This window comes from Linepithema humile, chromosome 1, assembly GCF_040581485.1.
Source record: "Linepithema humile isolate Giens D197 chromosome 1, Lhum_UNIL_v1.0, whole genome shotgun sequence".
NCBI classification, from domain to species: Eukaryota; Metazoa; Arthropoda; class Insecta; order Hymenoptera; family Formicidae; genus Linepithema; species Linepithema humile.
The window spans coordinates 37,774,793-37,798,600 of NC_090128.1; the positions used below are offsets into that span (position 1 = coordinate 37,774,793).

At 28.6% G+C, this 23,808-nt stretch overlaps 2 protein-coding genes across 5 annotated transcripts; one reads left to right on the plus strand and one right to left on the minus strand.

The window, feature by feature from the left end:
• Positions 1-69: 69 nt before the first annotated feature.
• Positions 70-17,211, minus strand: LOC105676668 (high affinity cAMP-specific and IBMX-insensitive 3',5'-cyclic phosphodiesterase 8). 3 transcript variants are annotated; one of them, XM_067357815.1, is made up of 21 exons: positions 16,815-17,211; positions 16,495-16,681; positions 14,063-14,158; positions 10,977-11,062; positions 6,107-6,166; positions 5,804-5,994; positions 5,465-5,524; positions 5,320-5,386; positions 5,049-5,216; positions 4,667-4,881; positions 4,161-4,318; positions 3,392-3,522; positions 3,193-3,300; positions 2,858-3,057; positions 2,304-2,582; positions 1,896-2,022; positions 1,664-1,801; positions 1,132-1,293; positions 913-1,042; positions 766-833; positions 70-548 (listed from the first exon to the last, which is right to left on the minus strand). In XM_067357815.1, exons 2-21 carry the CDS (start codon positions 16,586-16,588, stop codon positions 468-470), a joined length of 2,619 nt encoding a protein of 872 aa, XP_067213916.1. In that variant the 5' UTR covers positions 16,589-16,681; positions 16,815-17,211; the 3' UTR covers positions 70-467. The 3 variants fall into 3 exon arrangements, with proteins under 3 accessions (XP_067213916.1, XP_012230149.1, XP_012230148.1); XM_012374726.2 differs by lacking the exons at positions 14,063-14,158; positions 16,495-16,681; positions 16,815-17,211 and adding an exon at positions 11,591-11,762; XM_012374725.2 differs by lacking the exons at positions 10,977-11,062; positions 14,063-14,158; positions 16,495-16,681; positions 16,815-17,211 and adding an exon at positions 6,811-7,561.
• A 162-nt stretch (positions 17,212-17,373) lies between these two features.
• On the plus strand, positions 17,374-23,320 carry LOC105676669 (protein Cep78 homolog). 2 transcript variants are annotated; one of them, XM_067357852.1, is made up of 5 exons: positions 17,374-19,976; positions 20,239-21,190; positions 21,384-21,571; positions 21,791-22,183; positions 22,304-23,320. In XM_067357852.1, exons 2-5 carry the CDS (start codon positions 20,932-20,934, stop codon positions 22,775-22,777), a joined length of 1,314 nt encoding a protein of 437 aa, XP_067213953.1. In that variant the 5' UTR covers positions 17,374-19,976; positions 20,239-20,931; the 3' UTR covers positions 22,778-23,320. The 2 variants fall into 2 exon arrangements, with proteins under 2 accessions (XP_067213953.1, XP_012230152.1); XM_012374729.2 differs by having other exon boundaries at positions 17,374-17,605; positions 20,845-21,190.
• The last annotated feature ends 488 nt before the right edge of the window (positions 23,321-23,808 follow it).

The window sequence follows — 23,808 nt, forward strand, 5'->3', positions numbered from 1 at the left end:
TAGCAACTACCATCAAAACTTAACGGCTAAATTAGGCAAGGAATTAAGTTGAAAATAATTCAGACGCAATGTTTTTCATGATTCTTATTTATTTATTAGCTGCTCCCAGATATACAATTTAATAATCAATATACATCAAACCCGCAACGAAGATTTCATTTCAAGTAACAATCACGGAAGCTGCATGCAAAAAGGTATTTCTTACTTTATATTATATATATCTTGCTAATGTGTGTCACATATTTAAAATGATAATACAGCGAATGTTATTAAAGGAAATGGAGTCATACATAAATAAAGAAGATACTGGTGACGCGCGAAATGACGAATTGCATACATTCTTTTTGGAAACGATTTGACGGCGCATGACGTCGCTATATTTTCTATCCTTAAATATATAAATATTATACACTTCTTTGCAATAATTGCAAATGTAAATGTAACGATAAAACAAAACGGCACGCTTTTCACGAAGATCGTCGCGATATTTGCATTTCGGGATGTTGCTGTAGGTTCTCGACGTCCTGCAGAGTGGATATACCTTGTTCCTGTAAGACAGACAATTCGAAACGATATATTAGTAAACTTAGAATTATATCGGAATTAAATTAAAAATTTATTTAATTCAATATTTGTCTGTCTTCAAATCAAAGAATGATATTATTAGAGAAATAAAGACTATATCATTGTTATAGAATTTTTAATTAATATCACATTTATATCGAAACATCGAAATTGCAAATTAAATTTAAACTGATGCCTCACATTATACTCTTTCCACTTCTCATAGTTTTGCCGCATATAGCCCACTATTTCCGGCATGTCGATAAACACTGCGGAATAAAATTTAAAAAAATGAAAAATTGCATACTTTTTATAACAAAACTTAGAAAAATAGTTAAAAGTACAAACCATCCCAAGCTTCAATCATATCATTGATGATATAATCGACGAAACCAATTTGCGATTTCGGTATTGAACACGTCATTCTATCGAACATTGGCATTACGACTGGCAACTTTAATCTTTTCTCTTCATCGGTCTGAAAATTATTGCCGAATATATGTTATAAATCCGAAATAATACATTAATGTTTTTTAATAAACAAATCTTGTTGAGCAAAGTATTTACCTGATTAAAATATTCCTCGGCGATTCGTTTCGCCCATTCGATGCAACACTTTAGTGGCCGCGTAGGATTAGATACGTCCGCGCATTTGATCATCATTCTTTTAACAAGTATTACATTCTCTGGTTGCAATATCACAGACATGTCTAAAGAATCTGCATAAGTCTACAAACAATTTTTTCAAATTTAAGTAAAAAATTTAAATTGTGTCTGTATTATATAATCTGAACATTAAGTAAATTCCAAATGTTTTATATTCATAAAATTATTTTTTTAAGATATTGAAAAATAAATATTTTTTTAAATACCATTATGTTTGCAATAAAAATAATAAGATTTATTATTAAATTGTAATTATTTAGATTTTCAATATATTAAAAAAAAATGCAGATAAATTATCAATGAAAATCATAATAAATGTAGCAATGTAACATAGTAGAAATTTAATAGAAATTTGTGGTGCGCTTAATATTATATGTAAAATAGAAATATCGATTATTTTTTAATAACAATAATAAATAACAGATTATATTACCTCTTGACCGTCACCAATTCTTGCGCTGCAGACGTTCATAAATTTCGCCAGATGCTCGAAGTGCTTTGTCATTTCGGTTGCCAGAATCATGTCAATGACATTTTGTCGCAACAGCTTAAACGTGTCTCGCTCCAGATTCTAAAGCAAGTATTTAATCCAGTATTATGCCTTGGAACTATTCTACACACTCGCTTTCAAAATCGCAACATAAAGTGCTTAGGAAAAAACTTACTTTAAAAATATTTACACTGTCATCGGATAATGATAATTTAAATGTTAAAGCTGCGTGATGTGACTCGAGAACCGACAGATCATTGTAAAGTATTGCCAAACGATTATTGGCGTTGCAGAGAAACTGACTAGAAGAAATTTTTTAATTTAAGCTTTGATTATAAACATATTTAATTTTGACATTAAACAACTTTTTTGTTAATAATAAACTTTAATTTTTGTTAAATAAATGTTGATTTTTAATTTATAGAAAAATACATATGCAATGAAGAGAAAATTCTGTAGCTTTTGAATGTTTATACAAATTATAATTATAATTTCATGGATAAAAATATGTATTATTAAAAATTTACAATTTTGTAAATACGTTTTTTTCTAGTCTCTTAATATTGAAAGCGGTCTGTCTCACCTGGATCGTCCAGGATGATCGATATCATGCGCTGCGGCGGCGACTAAAGCAGCAACCTCGTCTAAGGGCTCTAAAATTTCCTTGAGTCTCTTTGATTGCATGAATCTCGCGGTCGCTTGCAAGACATCAGCGGCATGCGTTGAATTATGGTAACTGTTCTCAGTATTATAATTGTGCTCGATAATGGCCAACCAATTTTGTATAGTTTTCTCATCGCAATTCAACTTAGCAGGCACTTGGTACAGATTCATAATAGTCGATCCCAGAAAAACAAGTGGCCTACAACCATTATACCAAACAAATTATAAAAAATATTTATTTATTTAAAATATTATATTTACACGAGATAGCGCAGAAAAATAAAATTAAAATTATTTTCTGAAATATTGTTATAATAATACGTGAAATATCTGAAAAAGATGAAATATAAATTAGGAATCAGACTGTATATCACACATAAAAAATTGTAATGTCTGATCCAAATTAACAATTATGAAATTATTACAATATTATAAAAAAAAAAAAAATATATATATATATATAGTTTACTGTACCTTTGATCCGTTAAAACTTCGAGTCTAAATATATCAAAATCCCAATCGAGGCTTCTATCCAATATCTCCACGATTTCCTGCGGTCCTTGAAAATTTTTTACCTGCATCCGCGAAGTGGTTGGGCTTGTGATAGCTCTGATAGTAGATATTCTTGCGGAATCCGACGACGATCTTCTAGACTCCCATGGTGTGCGCGTAGACTATTATCCGCATAGCAATAGAAAATATCGGAAAAGATGAAAAAAGAAAATTTTAAAGGCAAAAATACGTAATTTATATTCATTGTTGCAAATTTAACATTTTTACCACAAAATAAAAAGTAGCAAAATTCTTACGGAAAGTAATGCACCAACGAGATCCGTCGCAACTGGATCGCTGTACATCGCTCTATCTTCTTTAAGATGCGGCACGTAAAGTTCCGTCGTCTTTAAGATATCGATTGCCTGAGAAACGTATTGCGCAATATAAATTTAATTGTACAGTCGTAACTATAAAGTGATACGAGCATTTGGGTTAATTAATTACGAGACGTACTTTATCAATCTGCGCTGCTGTTTCTGGATTAGTTGTATCTGTGACTGCATTTGAAAGGAGCGTGATAACTTTAGTAATAGGAGCCTCTAATTGCAAGGTATGCAATTTTTGCAAGCTAGACCGCCTACGGCCTATGACAAGAACATGAGTCTTTTAATATTATAGGATCAATTATGATATTAAAAAATAATGGTCTAAATAACAATTTTAAAGTTGCGTTAAAAGTTATAATTTTAACTATACTAATTATTTTAGAATTATGACTAATGCTTTAAGAATTGTAGTTTCACCTATAATAAAATTTTATATTGTGTAGAAGCATTGAAACAGTTGGTACTATTATAGAATTATGATGTAATACGTTGCACATAGTTGCAAGATATTTTACATATTTTCAGTGAAAATATATGAATGATGTAGATTAATATTAAAGTGATAGAAGTATAAAACTTTGATAAAGCTTTTGCATTATCTGATACCTATAACAGGTGTTTCAGTTCTGTGCTATCAATTTTTTTATATTTACAACAATGATATGTAACTCATTTATATCAATTTATTGATTACACAATGATTTTTTAAATGTAAAAATACGAGTTGCAAAGTGCTTTATAAGATTGCCGATGATATAATTTATGCTTTTAAATACACTTTTTTTATGTTTTATATTGATAAATGGAGATAATAACAATATAGATCAGTTGGATGGTTAGTGTATATAATTATTATACAATATTAATTTTTGAAAAAATTTGCAGAAATATCTTACCTTCGCTTATACCAGATCTAACATCCGAAGATTTCCGTGCGTTCGATAATACACTTGTTCTAATAGGAGAATGCAATGGGCTACCAACTGGACTTATTGGCGCTGAATTTTCTGATAGATATGTAGTATCGTATACGTATATATAATGAGTTGGCTTTCTATGAATAAAATAACATAATAATAATATAATTATACATATAACATAATATAATATAATTAAAAGAATAAATTAACGATGTAATAAATCGAGCGTATTTAAAATAAAAAATAGAGTATTTTAATAATAATGATATTTTAGAGATTAAGATAGTTTTACCTAATACTTAAAAATACTAAAAAATGTTAAAAATGTAGACGTATAAAAAAATTTTGTCAAAATATTGAAATTAATATATTAAATAATAAAAATTTATTAAGAAAGGAAAGATTTCGGTTAGCAAATGCATACAATTTGTTAACTTGCAATTGATGTAAAATATTTTTTGTTATTTTATAAAAGAACGTACTTTAGTGTAGTGCAGAACGGAATTATCCTACAATTAATCGTAATCATTTGATTGTTTTTCCTTTTGCAATTCATATTTCCTTCAAATTCTCGACCTTTACTCAATTGTTGTTCCATGAGAGCGAAATTTTCGTAATATACTATCTCTGAGAGATTTCTTCCCATCATTTCCTCTGTCTTGTATCCTAACAATTTTTCGCTCACTTTATTTAGAAACTAAAAATAATATGACATTACACTCTACATAGATATTTATATTTAGCGAAATAAGAATCTTGAACAAATTAGATAAAATGTATAATTTTTAATATTTTAATTAAAATTGCTAAAAAAAAATAGCTATATAGAATATGACAAATTCCAATTTTTGTTAATTATAATACCTGTATAATGTTCTTATCATTGGTCACATGCACCATATCGCGACACCTGTCAAGTGCAATATATAATGCATGTGCTGCGGCAAGTTGAGTTCTGGGCAACAATGAGCTAGTATATATACCAACTAATTCATTTATTAATATACCTTTATGTGAACATTCCATCAGTGCCTAAAATATGAGAAAAAATAAAAAAACAGCCTTACAAAAAACATGTTTAGAATTTTTACGTGTGCTTTTATAAAGCTTTTTTATGTTTGTTTAAAATGCTTACTCTACTAAAACCTGTTTCTAATAAGTTCAATGCCACAATATGGTCTTTCTCGTCGAGCATGAAGTATCTAAAAGACATGAAAGAATCCATATATTAAATAAAAGTAAATGATATAAATAATATAAAAATATATTGCAGAACTTACGATTTTTTTACGAGTGCTATAATGACAGAATTATGATAAACGGGACTTGACTTGATTGCTCTGAAATTTAATATTTTTGCAATTTTTATTAAAATTAAAAGAAAATTTCTCATGCATTTCACAAAAAATAAAATTTTTTTAGCATTTAATATACTTTTAGTACAAATAATAATTAAAAAATACATGCAATTTACATATTTTTTTCTGTATTTTGATACATAACTTTCTCTGCATAATTTGATTAGAAGTTATACATTCTACCTTTGATATAACATTTTTATATATGTCTTTTATTTAAACATTATATACTATATATTATATTTTATTTAAACATCATACCTACAAATAGCATCGCCTTTGGCAGCACGATGTCCTCTATGATCGATAATCACTAATTCGTGAGCACGACTTTGGAAAAGCTCTATCGCTTTTTCCGCATCTTTTGCCACTGACACACTCCATCCCAATCTTCTCGCAGTAGTAGCAAGTATATCCATTTGCTGATCATCTTTGCTAAAGACTAATAATAACTGCACAATAGAGGGAAAAGTTTCAATTTGATAGAAACAAAAATATAACTCACATATTGGTTAGAAATGCCGAGAAATCTTTAATTACAATTTTGTCAGATATGATACTTACTTTCACGATGCTAGGAACGGTGTTTGTTAATAAATAAGTACTAAGATCTTGAGGCCCCTTCTGTGAACAAAGAATAGCAGATTTGCAAAAGTGAATAATAAATTCATGATATATTGTGATATGATTTTTTGCTATAACGTGTGTATGGTTGCCACGAGTGATGCTTTTATTTAATCGAATCTAATCAGAGACTTAATATTAATGTACCGATATCGGTATCAGAACATACTACTGGTTCCTGTTTATCTTGATACGTCGATTCAAGTAGTTTGTAAATTTTTGCTCGACGACGCGCGCGTGGACACTTTTCCACATTTTTATTATTTTCATAATACGTGATCTGTTCTTTCATTTGCAGTAAATTAATAGAGAACGTTACATATATCATTGAACATTCTAACCAATATTTATATATATTAAGTACATGACGATAGGCGAATAACGAAATTAGCGATTGTATACACACTTCAAAATGATAAATATTGATTATGAAATACGTAGTTATTGTAAATTATTGTAACCTTGGCTGCGTCCTCTGGGAAAAATATATTTATTATACATTAAAAACATGTGTCATAGAATATTTTTATTTCACAAGAAAAATTAATTTAGAATATAATAGTATTAAGTACGTGTTTCGAAAGAGGTGAAAAAATTATGAATAAAATTTCACCGAGAACTGGTAATTGATGTTTAATTCGTACCCTAATGCGTGTCTTTAATTGAGGTGTCAACTCAGGCACGTGCATTCTATTCTTAGCACTGTTTTTTTGCATACGCCAACACATGGCATCGAGGATGTTGTTATACCATGTCCGCGACTCTTCATTATGAACATTGTTGTCGTCGGTATCACCGTAGATATAGAGCACCGGTAGAGTCTGTTGTCTATTCATTTCTCGATGCGCGATAGCAATAGAAGCAAAGTAACAATGTACTACGCTCGAAGGGCAGCTTGCGTTTGCTGATTATTATACACATATGACATTTATTCCCAGCACAATTGAAAAATTAATACGTTGATTTAAGGCATTTTTATATAATTTTTTTTTTAAGTTAATTTATAACAAACGTTTTACATTTTACACTAAACGTTACATTTTAACACTAATGCTCAAATATATCGAAATAGTGCGAGAATTGCACGACGTTTACGATACGTTTGAAGACGATCATCGCGATACTAATCATCGATTGACAGATAGCGAGATCAATTTGCTCGATATATCAAAAGCAGAAGTCGTCTATCTGCGATAAGACGCCAACGTACCAATATACTAGAATTTTTATAATTACAGTGCAAAGAAAAAACAAAGAAGAATATATATAATTACAGTCGAAATAAAAAACTACGAAAGAAAAATATATAAATAAGCGATATAGTTTTTATCATGAACTTTAAATAACGTATACATATACATATATGACAAATAATACTTTTTACAACAGTTTTTATTCATTAATATTATTCCAAATAAAAATGAATAAACTTGTAAATCAAATATACATTTGCAATAACAATCAGCATAGGCTCATTTGTTCCTTACATTCTTAATTTGATATATATATCATTAGAGTCTTTATTAATAACTTTTTTTTTAAGTTAATAATTTTATTATTTTCTAAAAGTGAATATATGCATTCTGTATCACATAATGATAGAAAGTGAAATTTGTTATTTAATATTATCATCAAAATTATTCTATCTTATATTTTTAATGTATATATACATATATATTTGCAATTAAATAACTTTTATCTTGTTAACTAATTATTATTGATCACTTACGAATACAGATGCTATTTGAGTTATTGTGACTGAGATCGTTTCTCGACACTGTCGTCAGTTGAAATGCAGAGCTTTTGAAATTCGAGAGGAAAACCGAGAGGGAAATTATGATCAGTACTGGGTACGTTCGATGAAAGTTTTTTTATTGTGTCAGTCAGGGAAACAATCAGAGACTGAAATTTAAAAAAAAAAAGTGCACGCTAAGCAAAGGATACACGAGACTCATATTCGCTTTTTTTTATTTACTGAACGAAGGTAAAACATTGGGATGAAAAAGTTCGTCTAGGCAGCATTTAGAGAGGGAAAGTTTTGCGACCGAGAAAAAAGCTTCACGATAAAACTGCGATCGTCGTGTTATTGATTTGTCGCAAGTCATTTCGAGGTATTAATTATCTTCTGCAGAACTATAGAGACAGAGTGAGTGAATAAGTGAACGTAAGCGATAATAACAACGCGCATTTATTTCATTTATTCTCTGTATGAAAACATAAGAAAAAAGTGATAAAGAAATCAGTCGAACCGAATGTGGCAGTGAGAGAAAACATTTACGTCACACAGAAGAAGCGGTGGAAAAAATTCGAAGCGTTTCTGTCAACAGGTTGTTTCGTGAACTATCCGTTTAGCATTTAACTTAGCAAAATACGCTCGCTTTTAATCTATAGCATCAAACTTTTTTCTTTGTGCTACCTCCGAAACACCGAACCTTTCTCGATAATTCAATTAGAAGAATTGCCTTGCGTGACCACTTCTACTGCGCTTTACTGCGTTTGAATTATCGCTCGACTATAAGAGAGTACATAAGCGAGTGCATTCGAGAAGCAATGATTAAGGGGAGCGACAGAGTAAGGTGAAGAAAATAAGAGAGTGTAATATTATTGCATTCGAATACGTTTCCAAACTTTTATTTAACTAAACACTTCTTCGGGCTTAGTTTATGTTCATTAACGCAGAAAAATGAACGCTATTGTTTGAAATAACGGAAAGTTTATCGTAGCTTTACGGTTCGAGAATTTCAAGCTGACACAGTAAGTGTCACGCACTGTTTGTGTGATCGATTTTTTGTCTCACGTGTTCTCGACACACATAGCACAAGACTAATTAACACTCTCTTCTATCTGACACTACCCAAACAGTTCGAGACGACGACCACTTGTAGCACATCCGCATATTTCGGCCGCAAGTAACTTTAACATTTCAAATGCCGTTCCTTATCCGGCTTCTCCGGCTCACCAGAAGCTGTCTATAGACAATCTATAGACCGTCTATAGCTGTTCAGCCGGAGCTCAAGTAGATCTTGACTCGTCGAGGAAAAGCTACCGAATGAGAGAAATCGTACTCACCGCGATTGCGCGTTACGAATCAATTATTTAACCGGCGTTTATACTCACTATCGTCGAAGCGCACTCAGCGATTTTCATATTTAATCAGACCAGGGGATGAATGACTATCGAGGCGATCGAGCATTACCCTTTCGTCACCCCTTCGCGAAACTTTATGTCGCGAGGTAAACGTCGCGCAAATTATTAAAAAGAACGTCCCGGTAGAAGGCCGCGTCAGCGATACGCAGAAAATACGTGTATATTTAGAATCGCTACTCTTAGGGTTTCTATTGTATAAATCGTAGGAGGGATGGAAGGGGAGATTTGATTGCGGGCTTCATGACTAAGACCTGTGAGAACGGCGAGGACTGACGGCAAGGGTTTACCCTTTGCCAGATTATTCTTCGCTTTTTTTTTTTTTTCTTTTTGTTTCATTGCGCTCCCTTAACGATCGAACATCCCTCGCAAGCGGGATTTGCATGATTTCCCTTTTCGAGCTATTTATATGCTTACTTCCGCATGATTTTTTTTCAAGATTTTTTCTTTCCCTAGAATGTTTCATTTTTCTCCTTTTTTAAAATTAAATATCTTTTATTGAAATTAGATGATGAACGTTTATATTTTATAAAAAAGCAGCATGAAATTATTGGTGCATTTGAGTAGATACTCTTTCGCGCGAAAGTATTAGATAAAAAGAAAACACAGAGTAATAAACTTAGAAATAATGGAATTATGATGATAGAAAATTATTTTCAAATTGAAAATATAGCAAAATGTTAAAGTTAACATTTATAATAGGTAAATCGTCGTGTTAATATTGTCGTGAATAAAATTTGATTTTATTTCGAACTTTGCTCAATTCTGTTTCTTCAATTTTGAATTTTGAGTTTCTTAATTTTTTCTAAATTTTTAACAATTCGTAACAAAGATGACGATTCTATTTAAAATTATAATAACAATATAAAATAATTTAAAATTATTTATCTTTAATATAGCGGTTTATATTCTGAATTTGTATATATGTATATATTTGATTTTTTAAATATTAAGCAATAGGAACAACTTTATATATTGCTAGAAATATTATTAGAATATAATATTACTAGGAATATATTAAGTTATTACGTAATGTACATAATTAGCTATTATTTACGTACAGTCAATACGGTATCACGGAAATTAATCTACCTCTTATCTGCATTCAAAAACTTGAAGTAGGACAATACTTATGTGATCTTTATTTTTGATTATCTTTGAATGTGAAAGAGTTTAGATAGCAAGTCAGATTAATAGAAATATGATATAAGCATACGTCACGCACTGCGTGAACTATCGTCTTTAATCGTTTTACGTTGTACTTGCTTATATATTCATGAGTTGTTTCGAAATCTCTAATAAAATAACATTTTTTTTGCTGCATTAAGAATACAATTATGATAAAGATTTAAAGAATTTGTTCTATTATTATAAGTGAAATTAATAAGTTTATGGTTCACAGATTTATTCTACAATAAAAAATAAAAAACTTTATATATTGTTAACACAACAATAAATTGTAAAATAATATATTAAAAACTGTTAAATGTAAGAATTTTGTTGAAGCTTTTATCAATTATATCGGATGAGTGAAATCTTCGAAATGTTTAATAATTAATATTATTATATTATAACACAAAATGCAAGCAAAGATAATTACAAAATTAATTATAAAATAAGCCATATTATATTTATTACAATAAATAAAAATGTTAGAGTAACTTACGATAGTCAAGTAATCGCCGTCATCATGCGTGTTATTGTCGAAGGACAATGTTTTTTGATCTTCATTATCCAGCACATCTGTTTTACCTGAAACAATTACGATTAAATATTTATAAATTTAATCAAACTTGGGACTCAAAGATGGATGTTTTTTTTTCAAAAAGTCAAAAATTCTTGGCAATAAGTAATCGCTAAGTACAACCATATTTTTGTAATCTGTCTTGAAAATCTGTCAATTAGAGTCATGCTTCAGTATAATAGAGCAACACTTTGTTCAGATATTAGATTTTCGGACTTTTTAAATCGTGTTTTTTTTTTCTTCTCTTAATTCATCAATAAACATGATTTAATCCAATGTAATTATAGTGACAAAGTTTATTGAAGAAACGTTTATGTAATTAATACGCTTATTTTATGGAGTTTGTGGGTCAACAGTAACATTAATTGCAATTAAAAGTCAATTGGATCTAATTGAGAAGATAGATTGATCGTTGCTCTAATTTTTTGAAGGAATGCTCTACTTTTATGGGATGATAAATGTTACTAAAAGAAATTGTACAATGAACGTTTTTAACAAAATCAAGGACTTATGACCGAGTATGATCATTTACGCACCAAAGAAATGATTTAGAAATAATTCATCTTCTAAGCTGTTTTCCTCCTCACTTGAGAAGAAGTATTTATTCGGCGGTGATTCCATATGAATTACGTTCATGGCCTTACAATCATTGAATTATACAAAATTACGTGATATCGTAAGATATTACGTATTATGAAATTGTATGCCTTTTTGTGTCTGTTTTCTACACTATCCACATTAACTTTTTATTATAAAAAATTTTTTTAAAAGATTTTTGAAACTTGCATTAATAAGAAAAATTCTCACATTCTTTATATTTATAATAAATTTTATTACATTATTAAATAAAAACGTGGATTACTGTAATCAAAAGTGACATATTATTTTTTTTCTATGATAATTAGTATTACAATATTGTGAATAACTTTTTGCACACATACGCAAATTGATATTATTTTTATAAACGATTTGCAATTTTGTATATTAGTCCAATACGTTTTTTCGTTAGAAAAGACTGACGTCATTTAATTAATATAAAAATGTAGTCAAAGATAGAATAAAAATAACATATAATAAATATTCAAAATATATGTAAAAGTATTTAGAATTATAAATTTATAATAAAAATAATAAAAGCTTATTAAATATAACAAACATGAGAATTATTGATTATAATATTAGAAAAAAATTAAATTTATAGACAACTGTAGAAAGAATTAAATTTGTCTTTATAATTTACAAATAGCTAAATAAAAAAGTATAGGTGTTCCAAAATAAGATAGAAATGCATATGTGTTACATATTGGTGACAAAATTGTTATAAACATATTCATCTTAACAAAATATTTGAAAATAAAATTATTATTAAATTGCGTATTAGATTACGTAATTTAAAACGATAAAAAAGAATCGATGAATATTATCGATCTTTAATCTAGAATATATTGAATCAGTTGCCTGGACTTAAATAAGTTGATAATAATCGATAGATTATTCTTATTTCAAAGATCAAGATTGTGTAAATATACATAATCGTATAATCTCGATTAGAAATTGTTCCGGAAACAAATTTTTTATAAAAAATATATAATGTAAAAATTACATTAAATTTAATTATTTTCTACAAGAGTAGAAAAGAAAATAGGTATAGGTATATATAAAAATAAAAATTTTTTGTAATAGCACAATTTTCACAATTCTATAATAACTTTTTTAAGATAAATTATCATTAAATAAGAATATTACCAAAAATCCACACTTTTATATCTTTTTATACTTAATCATGCGTTTAAGTTAAATCAAAATCTGGCTTGTATTCTCCTAATTGATTTTTCTTCTGCCACTGCATTTAAAGACAATATAATCGAATATTTGTTCACAAACAACACATGCACTCGACGAGGTTAATTTTATGAGATTTCACTGTTAATGACACTGAAAAACAAATATGGGTATGAAATCGAGCGGTGAAATCGCGAGTAGATTAAATCGACGATAAAAGCCGGCATATGTATAAATCGATTGCGAACGAAGCGTTGTTTGCGGCCCAAAGACAGCAACTGACCGAGAGTGCCGAATCGACCAAGTTAAAATTCTACTTGTGAGTGAGTGGTTCCAGTTCAGGAGGGACGCGATAGCGTCGTCGGGGAGACCTGTGATAGGTCTATTCACCACGATATCAGGCAGAAATATGTATCTCCGTAAAACAAGTTTAAGAAAATAAAATAATAATAAAAAGCAACGTAATGACACAAATAAAAATTAAACATGAAATTTTATGTAAAAGTAATTCCAAGCTCTATATAATTTTTATCTTATAAACATTAGAACAGAAGCGATAAATATGTTGCATTTTAAATACATATAGAATAACAGTCAAAAATGTTTTTGATATTAGATATATAATTTATATAATTGTAATATTGTATTAATAAATATTAATTGCAAATTATTAGGCTTGGAGCAAAGAAAGTAAATATTTAATTTGATTAATATATTTAAATAATAATAACATACAGATAACCTATTTATAAATTATTTTTCAAAATATCTTAGCAATTATCTCGGCAATCGTTTCAAATAGAATAAGAATTGTATGTTGCAATAAGCATTTAAATGAATTTATTGTTATATGTTATATATAATCTTAGATCAGATAAGATAAAAATCCAAGCAATCGGTAACTTGCTTACGTATGCAAAAATAACGTAGACGTCATCAATTTTAAGTAAATAATTGATATAGAAGATCTTTAATGATCTCCTATATATCAAACAAACGCATTTTAATTAATTTATTTAACTAATCGAGAGGGAAAATACACGCATAAATATCCAGTACTAATAAAATATAATAATCTTGATTATTATCTTCTCTTTAATTGATTTCTTATTTCTGAAGATTGTAACTTGATTATTAACCTTCAGATTATATAAAATGCAAGTAGTATTTATGCCAATTTTTGATTTTAGTTAAATAGTTTTATAGAATGATTAAATATAACTAACATTGTGCTATTTTGTGGTCATCCTCTTCGGCGACAAATTGATGCTTGCTGAACGTAAGGTACAGACTTTCTTGATCCTTGTCAGTCTCTGTTGCATCTGTAAACAATATCTACGTGTAAATACTTGTCTACAGCATCTACTTCAGCAATCTGACTACAGCAACTAGTATTTTGAAGTATCTGATAAGCTCTTTAGAGAATCGATGATCGATGAAGTGCCTGACCTGCATTTATATACGTAGATTCGATAAAAATATTGCTTGATAAAAATATAAATAATATATGTATCCGATGATTGATTGTAAAACGTCGATATCTCAACCAAATTTGAACTTATACGGCTGTGGAATATTTATTTATAAGCTACTACGCGTTACAACATTTAGAAATCAAGAAAATTGTTAGATTGTCATTTACGTAATCTCCGCACATATGTATGCATGATCGCGACATTGGCTATAGTTACGTATGCCTAATAAACCTCAATTCTTTTTTCACAAGAATTACCATCTAAGAAACCGATAGACATCACAAGAAATAAATATCATGTAATCAATGTCTAACGACATGATTCAAGAATATAGTAAGATAAATAGCTTTGTTATATTCTCGAAGTGTTTAAAAAAAAGTGAAACATAAAATACTGTCTTGTAAAATATTGTCACAAAAACGAATCAAAAAAAAAATTTGTGAAACAATATTTTTTAGAGTGAAAAATAAAAAATACTTTTTAAGCTGAATGACCCTTAAGCATTAAGTTAAAGGTAGATGCAGAAATAAAAGTCGAGATAGTGTAGCACTTTGAAGATAGGAACAATTAGCTTATTCTAGAATCGGTCCTTGAAAATGAAATGTTATACGACCCCGATACGACATTGTGTTGTACAGACTCCTAAATCGAAAATTAGAAATGTGTTACTGGAATTTGTTCTTTGGATTCATATATCCGATTAATTCACGTCTCGAACGATGACTCCAGTTGGCACATGCACTGTGTTGTCAGTGTTGTAGACTAGGTCAAGGAGAATGACTGTTACCTGAAGTCTACCTTCCCGTCCTTCCCTCTACCTTGATGAAAGGTACGCATCCATCACGTGCGGTAATACGATCTGATCGTTATTCAACTTTTGTTAACCTTAATCGTAGTTAGAAAGTCGTGGAAGAAATAAAAATTTATTTATTCAACAAAATCTCGTTTTGCTATAAAATCATCCAGATAACAATTTTTATATTTGTTATTGACATATTTCTTATTATAATAAAACATATATCCATTATTGGCTCAGTAATTTATGACCATTAAAGAAATAATAAAATAAAATAGCGGTAATAATTAATTAATAATCGTAATTTTAAAGTTGTTTTCCTTCAAAAATAATGTTACAAAAAAAATTATTTCAAAATTCCTTTTTAACAAAAAATCATCTTATGACCACGTTTTTTTCTTGCTGCTGTAAATACGTCTTGTATAAATTATTATCAATTTTTATTGCTGTAGTTTTATTGCTATATTGATAGTGAATTTAATGAATAATATTTTGACGGATATAATTTTTTATATAAATTTAGTAGTTAAAAAAATTATACTCGTACAATAAAATTTAGGTATATATAATGTGTTTTAGAATCTTTAAGATACAAGCTTTTTTGCTATATTAATTAAAATATTTAATAAAATGCAAAACAAAAATATATATATATATACAGATTAAAATGGAATAGAATGTATGGCAAAATGGAAAAGCGGAAGTAGTTATTTAAAGAGCAAATTCATAACGAACATATGCTACTTCCCGTAGCTGTTAAAGCGGGTTACCGAATAAACATCGACCAAGATCGTAACTATCCAGAATTCGACCTTCGAGAGAAAATTGCTATGCTTTGACGTCTGACGTTCTCCAGTCGCGTATCATGTGCGTTCAGGAGCCGAATATGTGCAAACTTGATAATATTTTGCAATCAGAAAAAATCATTTAGCTTTGCGTCAAAAATGTTTAGATAAAAACTTACGTATCTACGTAACTTATAATGTTCACAGTGCCATTTATCAAAAAATAGAAAATAATTAACATCAAACATAAAACTGCATGATAATTGCAATAATATTTCTTAAAATAACATATTACATTGTGTGAAAAAAATGGAGCAGTGTTTTCTAAATATAAAATTGTGTGTGAAGTGTGGAATATATTATTAAAATTATTAATTGTACTTTCACTATAAAACTTTAAAAATTATATACACCTTTGTGAGTGTACTATTATATAAAGTTTTATATTTTCTAAGTGTCCGCTCTTTTTATTTTAGATTCTAACTTTTACATTTAAGATTTAAAACGTAACATTTTACATTCTGGTAATTCAAGGAAATTTGAAAATTCAAGAAAACAAAATAAAAATAAAAAGGAAAAAAGGAAGAGAGAAAACAACGTACCGCTTGTAACGAGAGAGCTTCTAATTGACGATATGCTTTTCTCCAGCTCGCCTTTGTCCCTCATGCACTCCAATATGCTGGTCTTGCATCCCATTCTTAAGACGAATTCTTACTTCGCCCAGTATCTTCTTGTTGTTTCTCGCATTGTCAGAAACTTGGAAAAGCATCCAGTCAGATTCCAAAGAGTCTCGATGACAGATGGGACAAGTATTGTTAGGTTACTTTTTATCAAAGGCAATTAACGAAAGTGACATTTAAGGACATATGATTTTGAAAAAAACTCTAATAATTTGATCTCGTTAAACGAAACGTGTACTCACCATGTAAATTTGCTCGTTCATGCTTACGCGATATTTTCATTAATTTGTTTATCCTGAGAACAAAGAATATAATTCTCTGCACACTGATTTTGCATAACCCAAACATTGATTAAGCAAACACTATTTTATATTACTTAATGCATAAAGAATTGTGCCACAAAAGCCGATTGGAACACTGAATCAATGTGTTAAATCGTTTAAGTTACTCAATTAAGCACGTCGATAAAATCTCGAAAAATCTCGAAGTTTTTACAATCATTTAGATTTTATTTGCTTGTTTATTAACCAAAGTTTCCTACGTCGGCACAGAGCGTAATTATTGATAATTGCACGTGGAAGAATTAAATTAAATGTTTGATCACGAGATGGAACCGTGAAAATCGTTCAAATTGTGCAACCGTTGACGATTAATTCGACATTGAACGCATATGAAGACCGCGACGAAGATTTTGCACGTACGGGGTCATGCGTCAGTGCAGTTTTCCCAGTTCGCTTTATCTTATCTTCCGCCGAAAGTGTCTACATGTAATTCAAAAGTTTCGCGACGCATCTCAAATAGCTGTATCGCTTGGCAGCCACAATTCTCGACGTGCGCAATTAAAGACGTGATTCTACGCGAGATAGCCGTTCATGTAATTCGTTCGATTACGCGGTGTGTGGGCATGAAACAGGCAAATAGTATTATGTGCATAATTATCGGAGGCATTGTTTTCATAGTGATGCAACTCTATATCTAATTCCTATATCGAGATACGGATATTTAAAGTTAAAGCAGCAGAGAAAATTCGAAGGTAAAATTTTTTTTAAAAGTAAAAGAAAAAAATATTTAATCAAGCTAATTTAATAAACATACTAATTTTCAGAAATTTTTTTCTAAAATTTTACTTTTTAATGTTTTAAAAGTTTTTTATGCCTGTACCAAAAGAAAGCAATTCCAACTTTGTAAAAAAATGTTTATACATAAAAAAATACTTTTTAATTTTATGTAAACTAAATAATTTTTTAAATAATTATTAACGTCTTCATATATCACGGTAAAAGATTCTATTTATAGTTGAAAAATATGTAATAAATTTAATTTAGAAAAACTGTCACACGCACACACACACACACACACACACACATTTCTACAAGTTTGAAAAATGAACGATTTGATTACAAGATCGGCCGAGATATCACAATGATAAGTACAATGCGTACGTTTAATAATTTAATATATAATACGATAAAAATATTTCTAAACACTTTGATATGGAGAAGTAAAGCCATTAAATTGTCTTCGGAGATAAACAGTGATAACAAGTCAGTGTCATATGTACATTTACCGAATGTATATACCAGTACTTTGACAACAAATTATTCAGATGCGTTTTTGCACTGCAATTAACAATAATCACTTTAACAAAAACAATTTTGTAATTTTTCAAAACTATAAACATTACAACATACATAAAGAAACAGTTTGTCTCCAAAATGATTGTGTTGCACTGCTGTGTGTATAAGTAAATATGGAATAAATCAGATATTCGTTTCCATGAGTTGCCGATGCATTAGAATAAACAATTTCGAAGTAGTAAGCAGAGTAAGCAGAGTAAAAAGATAAAATTTTTAAATTCAGAACTTTCGCGATATCATGTTAACGATCACTGTGAAACGGTGACGATGATAATGATTTCACTGGCGAACAGTTAGAATCGCGAGCGCTCTATTGTTAGGCGACACGGTCCTCTGTAATGTGCACGAGGTTTTAATGAAGACAAACTCAAATGTAGGCAGCACAGTGGCCTCAAACTCACTAGCTAAATTATGCGATTTCCTGAGGACGATCAGATGACTTCACGATTTGCATATTTCATTTGCTTAAAAGCTTCTTAAATATCTCATGTTTTCTATTATCATTTTTTTTTAATACATATATATTTGAGTGTTTAAACATACAAAGAGATTAGTATTCGAAAGATTCATGCATGTTTAAATTTTGAGTGGGGATTTTAAGTCAATAATAAAAACGATAAGAGGGGAGGGGGGGAATTGGTAGAATTTGCGAGTAGCAAATACAAGGGGCCCGAGAATTATCATTGTAAATTTAATCGCTTAACACAAACGCTGTTTTACAAGATGGCTATGTAGGATTGTTTCAGAATTTCCGTGACGTAAGTTATCTTTGCGCTAGAGCTTATCGTCTGTATATCTATTTTACTTCTTATCCATTATTTTTTAATGTTCTCTTGTACTTCAGTGTCTTCAATTTGTACGCACAGCTCGAGATGCATTGATTCACAAATTTATACGTAAGAATTGCTTGAGATTATTTATCGTTTTTATATACATTTTTTTATATATGTAATATTTTCATGTGTTTTACAAAGAAAAAATTTTTATCCTTACTAGTAGTATGTATTATCAAGATTTCTTCTATATTTCTCTAATATGAACATAATTATTGCACAGCTTAAACTTATAATGCATGACTCTTCAAACTTGTTTGTATAATTAATTATAAATTTTTGTATCTAATGTTTCATTTCTCTGAAATTTTATCGCGTTTTCAACATTTTTATAGATCAAGATGTTCTTGGCGAATAATTCTTTTTTTGCTTTTTTACTTCTTCTTTATTTTATTATTATAAATAAATGGATATCAATAATTTCATTTATCTTAACTGTAGTGTTTACAAGTATAGATAATAAGCATTTTTAACTTATTCTCATTATTTTGATAATATAAATTGCATGTTGCAAATAATGATACAATAAGCAGTTATCATTTTTTAAATAATTTTATGCAATTATAAGCAAATAAAAATTATAGAAAATACAAAAAAAGAAAGAAATAGTAAAGTTTTTCTGACATAGTAACATTAGTAAAATGTACTTACATATAGATGTATGTACATACATATAAGTATTACATACAACAAGATGAAGCTGGAAACGTCTATATGTCAATAGTATACGCATTCAAATGTTCCGTATTTCTACATCGATTTTTAATGCGTTCAAAACGTGTAATTTGACAGTTTTTGAATTTTTTTTATAAATATATTTTGGCAAAAATTATCAGATATTATAAGATAGAAAATCTGTAACTTCATAAAATTATACGTAATGCAGAATTTTAAAGAGAAAAATTCTAATGGATTATTTGAATGGACGTACAAGGTTCGTTATTATAAAATTTTTTAAGCATGCAATTTTTAGAATTTGCGATATATTATATAAATTTTTACCAATTATAATCATATTTGAAAAATACAAATTTATTTTATTACCTACAAAAAATAAAATAAATGTTAAAATAAAATAATTTATAAAAATTTGTACATTTGTTGAATGAGTAAATTAAAGATTAATATAATTTAAGAATCTCTTATATACTTAATTTTTTATTTTCTTTCAATAAAATATGTGATTTTTAATGAAGGCATTATGTCGCGAAAAAAATGTGAAGCCCTTGCCAATGATTGAAATGTATCTACAAAAGAATTGCTTGCGGTTTTCTATTGATCATGTTAATTTGAGAGATTGGTCGCCAATTTTGAACAGTATAATTCAAGATCAAAGCCTATCAAAAATTTGGGTATATAGTCGTCACAAAATAATTAAAAAGAAAGTGATTACAGAAGAGAAGCTTGTGAAATTACGGTAATTCGCAAAAATGCGTTAAAAGTTTACTTAATTTAGTAGGTGTTTTTTTTTAATATGTGTTTAAGAGATTATTGTACATTTTTTATTAAGGTGGTTCGAGCGTGATAGTATTGGCTTTTCCTCACAAAAGCATTACTTGTTAATATATTATAACATTTTTTATAAAATATTTAACATATTTTTCTATTTTATAATTAGTAGAGAATTAAATTACATTTTATCACTAACCATTTTAATGTTATTCCTAAATTATTGTTATGTAAAATAAATGTTTGAGAAGTAAAGTATATATATATATATATATATATATATATATATATATATATATATATAAAATAATATTTTTTTACGGATACTACTCTTAGTAAGTTTAAGTTTACAGGTGACATCGCGACTAAGGAATGGTCAATGGAATGTTAAGAAATATAACAATGCCAATACGTATATTCTTAAATTGCAAAAATGGCAAATGGACTGGCATTCTACTTGCACATTCAGGAGATGCGCGCGAAGAGATCAACAGCAGCCAAGCTTGTACATGAATTTTCTACTGCCATACTTTGTCCATTCCATTGCTGTCTGTCTGAGGAATTCATTGATGATCACCAATCTTATACTCGACGGTATTCCTTTGGCGCCCAAGTGTCTAAAGATTCTCAGTGATGGCTTGATAAGCAATCGAAATTTACGAAGCTTGTCGTTAGCCAGATGTCGAATAAGTGATGCAGGTTGGTTACCAATATTGTTTAACTTTTTTTCTTTTTTATTCATACAGTCAAGAAATAATAATAGTCAATACGAATTCACTATTATGTACATTTATGAGTTTTAGAAACCATGAGATATCTTGACATAGATTTTAAGTAATTTTAAAGAAATTAACATGATAACATATTTATATGTTTGTGCTTTATTTTACAGGATGCGATATATTGTTAGAAAATTTGCAGTATAATTCAAGCCTTCATATTCTAAATCTGTCGGCATGTTGTCTTACTAATAGAAGTGCCGCATATCTATCACTATTCTTCAAAAAGAGGAAAGCGGATTTGCTGCAACATGTTTGGAAAGAATCAACATTATCTCGAGAAAATATTAGCACAACAACGGTACGTATCAAAAAGAGAAAATAATATATACTATTTTATAAAAAATACGGAACACTTTTCAAAATGCTCAAAATCGAGCAATTTTTGAACTACTAAGATTCGACGAAAAATCACTGTAAATAAAAAATTGAGAAAGCATTTTAAAGCTAAAAGTTTATACTTTCAAAAGCGTTAGATCGTTTTTTGAAAATTTTTTTACACATTGTATTTATATTTTAGGAGGGAGGTCTGCAAGTATTAATACTGGATAGAAATGATAAATTTGGTGATGTCGGCTTACGACAATTGATGCGTACATTGAAAAATGATTTTTGGTTGAAGAAATTGCATCTGCGATGTTGTGGGATCACGCAGCACGGAGCAGAGATTGTGCTGGAGTTTTTGCAAACAAATAGCGTGCTTGCACAGATTGATCTTAGGGATAATGAGCTGCCGGTCGACATGTTGCGAACTATTTGTAACATTCTGAAGAGAAAAAAAAGCAAAAGGAAAATAATACTAACGAAGAAAAGATTGTTAAGCCATAAATATGCTTTTATGCAAGATATGATTACTAAGAATTCTTCTCTTCAACGTACATCAAAGGAGAACATATCTTCAAACAATCAAACTGTAAGTAATTTCAAATGAAAAATATGTATTGATTGATGATTAAAAGAATTATATATAATTATATTTATAATAAATATATAATATTTAATATACATAATTTGTAATATTTTCTTGTTTTAGTATTTTCAATCGAAAACGCAACACGATTATTCTTCACAAATACATCAACCTATGCATATGAAGAAAACGAAAGAAAAAAGTAATGGAAACTGCCAATCACATATAATAAAAAAGAATTACATTAAATGGACAAATGCGGACGAATTGAAGAAATGCTTGTCATTTATGATAGAACATAATCAGGAATTAATAACAGAATTGGAAAACACCACTGATTTTCTGACAAGAGAAAAAAATTGCCGCTTGCATGCTGAAGAAGCATACCAGAAAATCCAACCTCAACTCGAAAATCTTAGGAATAAAATTGCCGTGCAAAATTCTATTCATTCAAATATGTGTTGCAAAAACCAAGTTTATATAAACCTACAAAATGTATTTAAAAAGTTTAAAATATTTACGAATGAAAAAATGATGGAAGAAAGAAGTCTTAAAAAAAAAGTTAACAGAAACAGAATCAATTCCATTGTTTATTAAAATACTATAATAATCAATCGTATGAAGATAAAGTCACCTATCCTATATTTGTATAAAAGACTGAATTTTCTGAGATAAGAAGACATAGGTCTAATAATTCTAAATTATTAATGTTTTTCTCGTGCATTATAATTAAATGTTAATTTGTATAAATGTTTATTACTGAACTGATGTGCAGTATAAATTAAGTATAATTAAATAAACAAGTCTTTATAATTGCGTTTGATTGTTTATTTATTCCTAATATTGATTGTATTGCGTTAAATTTTTATAATTTATTTATGAAATATATTTTTAAAATAAAATGACACAAAAAGATGCAGATATATATTTATTTACATTTAATATTTTAAATATTAATTTTATTATTATAAGAACTAGTTTTAATTAACTGAAAGATTTATATTATTTTCTTTGCTTGTATACTAATTTGTTTTGTTTATATGTGTATAATTATTTTTATATTTTACTGTCTAATATGAGAAAAGCATGAAAATTTTGTGATATTTTATGATAAATTTAAATATTTTATAAAAATTTTATTTGTACAACTTTTTACTTTTATCTTAAAGTGTATGATATATTTATGAACTCTAGAGAGTATAAAACAAATTATTTATTTACTTTTATAGAATACAGTTCAAAATATGTACAAATAACGACATCTTCTGTCAGTGTTTTACAAACATGACTCATTGTTTTAATTAATATCTTATCGTGTACGGAAAGGAATAAATGGATACGTTATCATCAGTATAGAACGGAATAGTAAAAATGTTATCATCAATATTGCATGTAGAAAAAATAAAATAAATACGTTATCGTAAATTTTCAACATTTACCGTGTTTGGCAATTGATTTTAGCGTATTTGTAGTCGGCAGCTATTCATCTTTAGCGTATCTCTAGTCGGTAGAATATCATCAGCAGTATTATTACCATCAAGAAAAATCAATATTCTGTCTGGGAACGTTATCTTAAGGGGATGCTGGAGTTACCGGCCGGACATTATATTTTTTCGAACAAGAATATC

What these genes read in the sequence shown, in the direction of transcription:
- LOC105676668 (XM_067357815.1), bottom strand. Translation starts at nt 16,588, where the DNA reads ATGGGATGCAAGACCAGCATATTGGAGTGCATGAGGGACAAAGGCGAG. An exon ending in TGACCACAAAATAGCACAAT is followed by an intron (nt 11,063 to 14,062) that starts GTTAGTTATATT and finishes TAATTGTTTCAG; the next exon opens with GTAAAACAGATGTGCTGGAT. An exon ending in ACGGCGATTACTTGACTATC is followed by an intron (nt 6,167 to 10,976) that starts GTAAGTTACTCT and finishes CTTTGTTCACAG; the next exon opens with AAGGGGCCTCAAGATCTTAG.
- LOC105676669 (XM_067357852.1), top strand. Translation starts at nt 20,932, where the DNA reads ATGGACTGGCATTCTACTTGCACATTCAGGAGATGCGCGCGAAGAGAT. An exon ending in ATGTCGAATAAGTGATGCAG is followed by an intron (nt 21,191 to 21,383) that starts GTTGGTTACCAA and finishes TTTATTTTACAG; the next exon opens with GATGCGATATATTGTTAGAA. An exon ending in AAAATATTAGCACAACAACG is followed by an intron (nt 21,572 to 21,790) that starts GTACGTATCAAA and finishes TTTATATTTTAG; the next exon opens with GAGGGAGGTCTGCAAGTATT.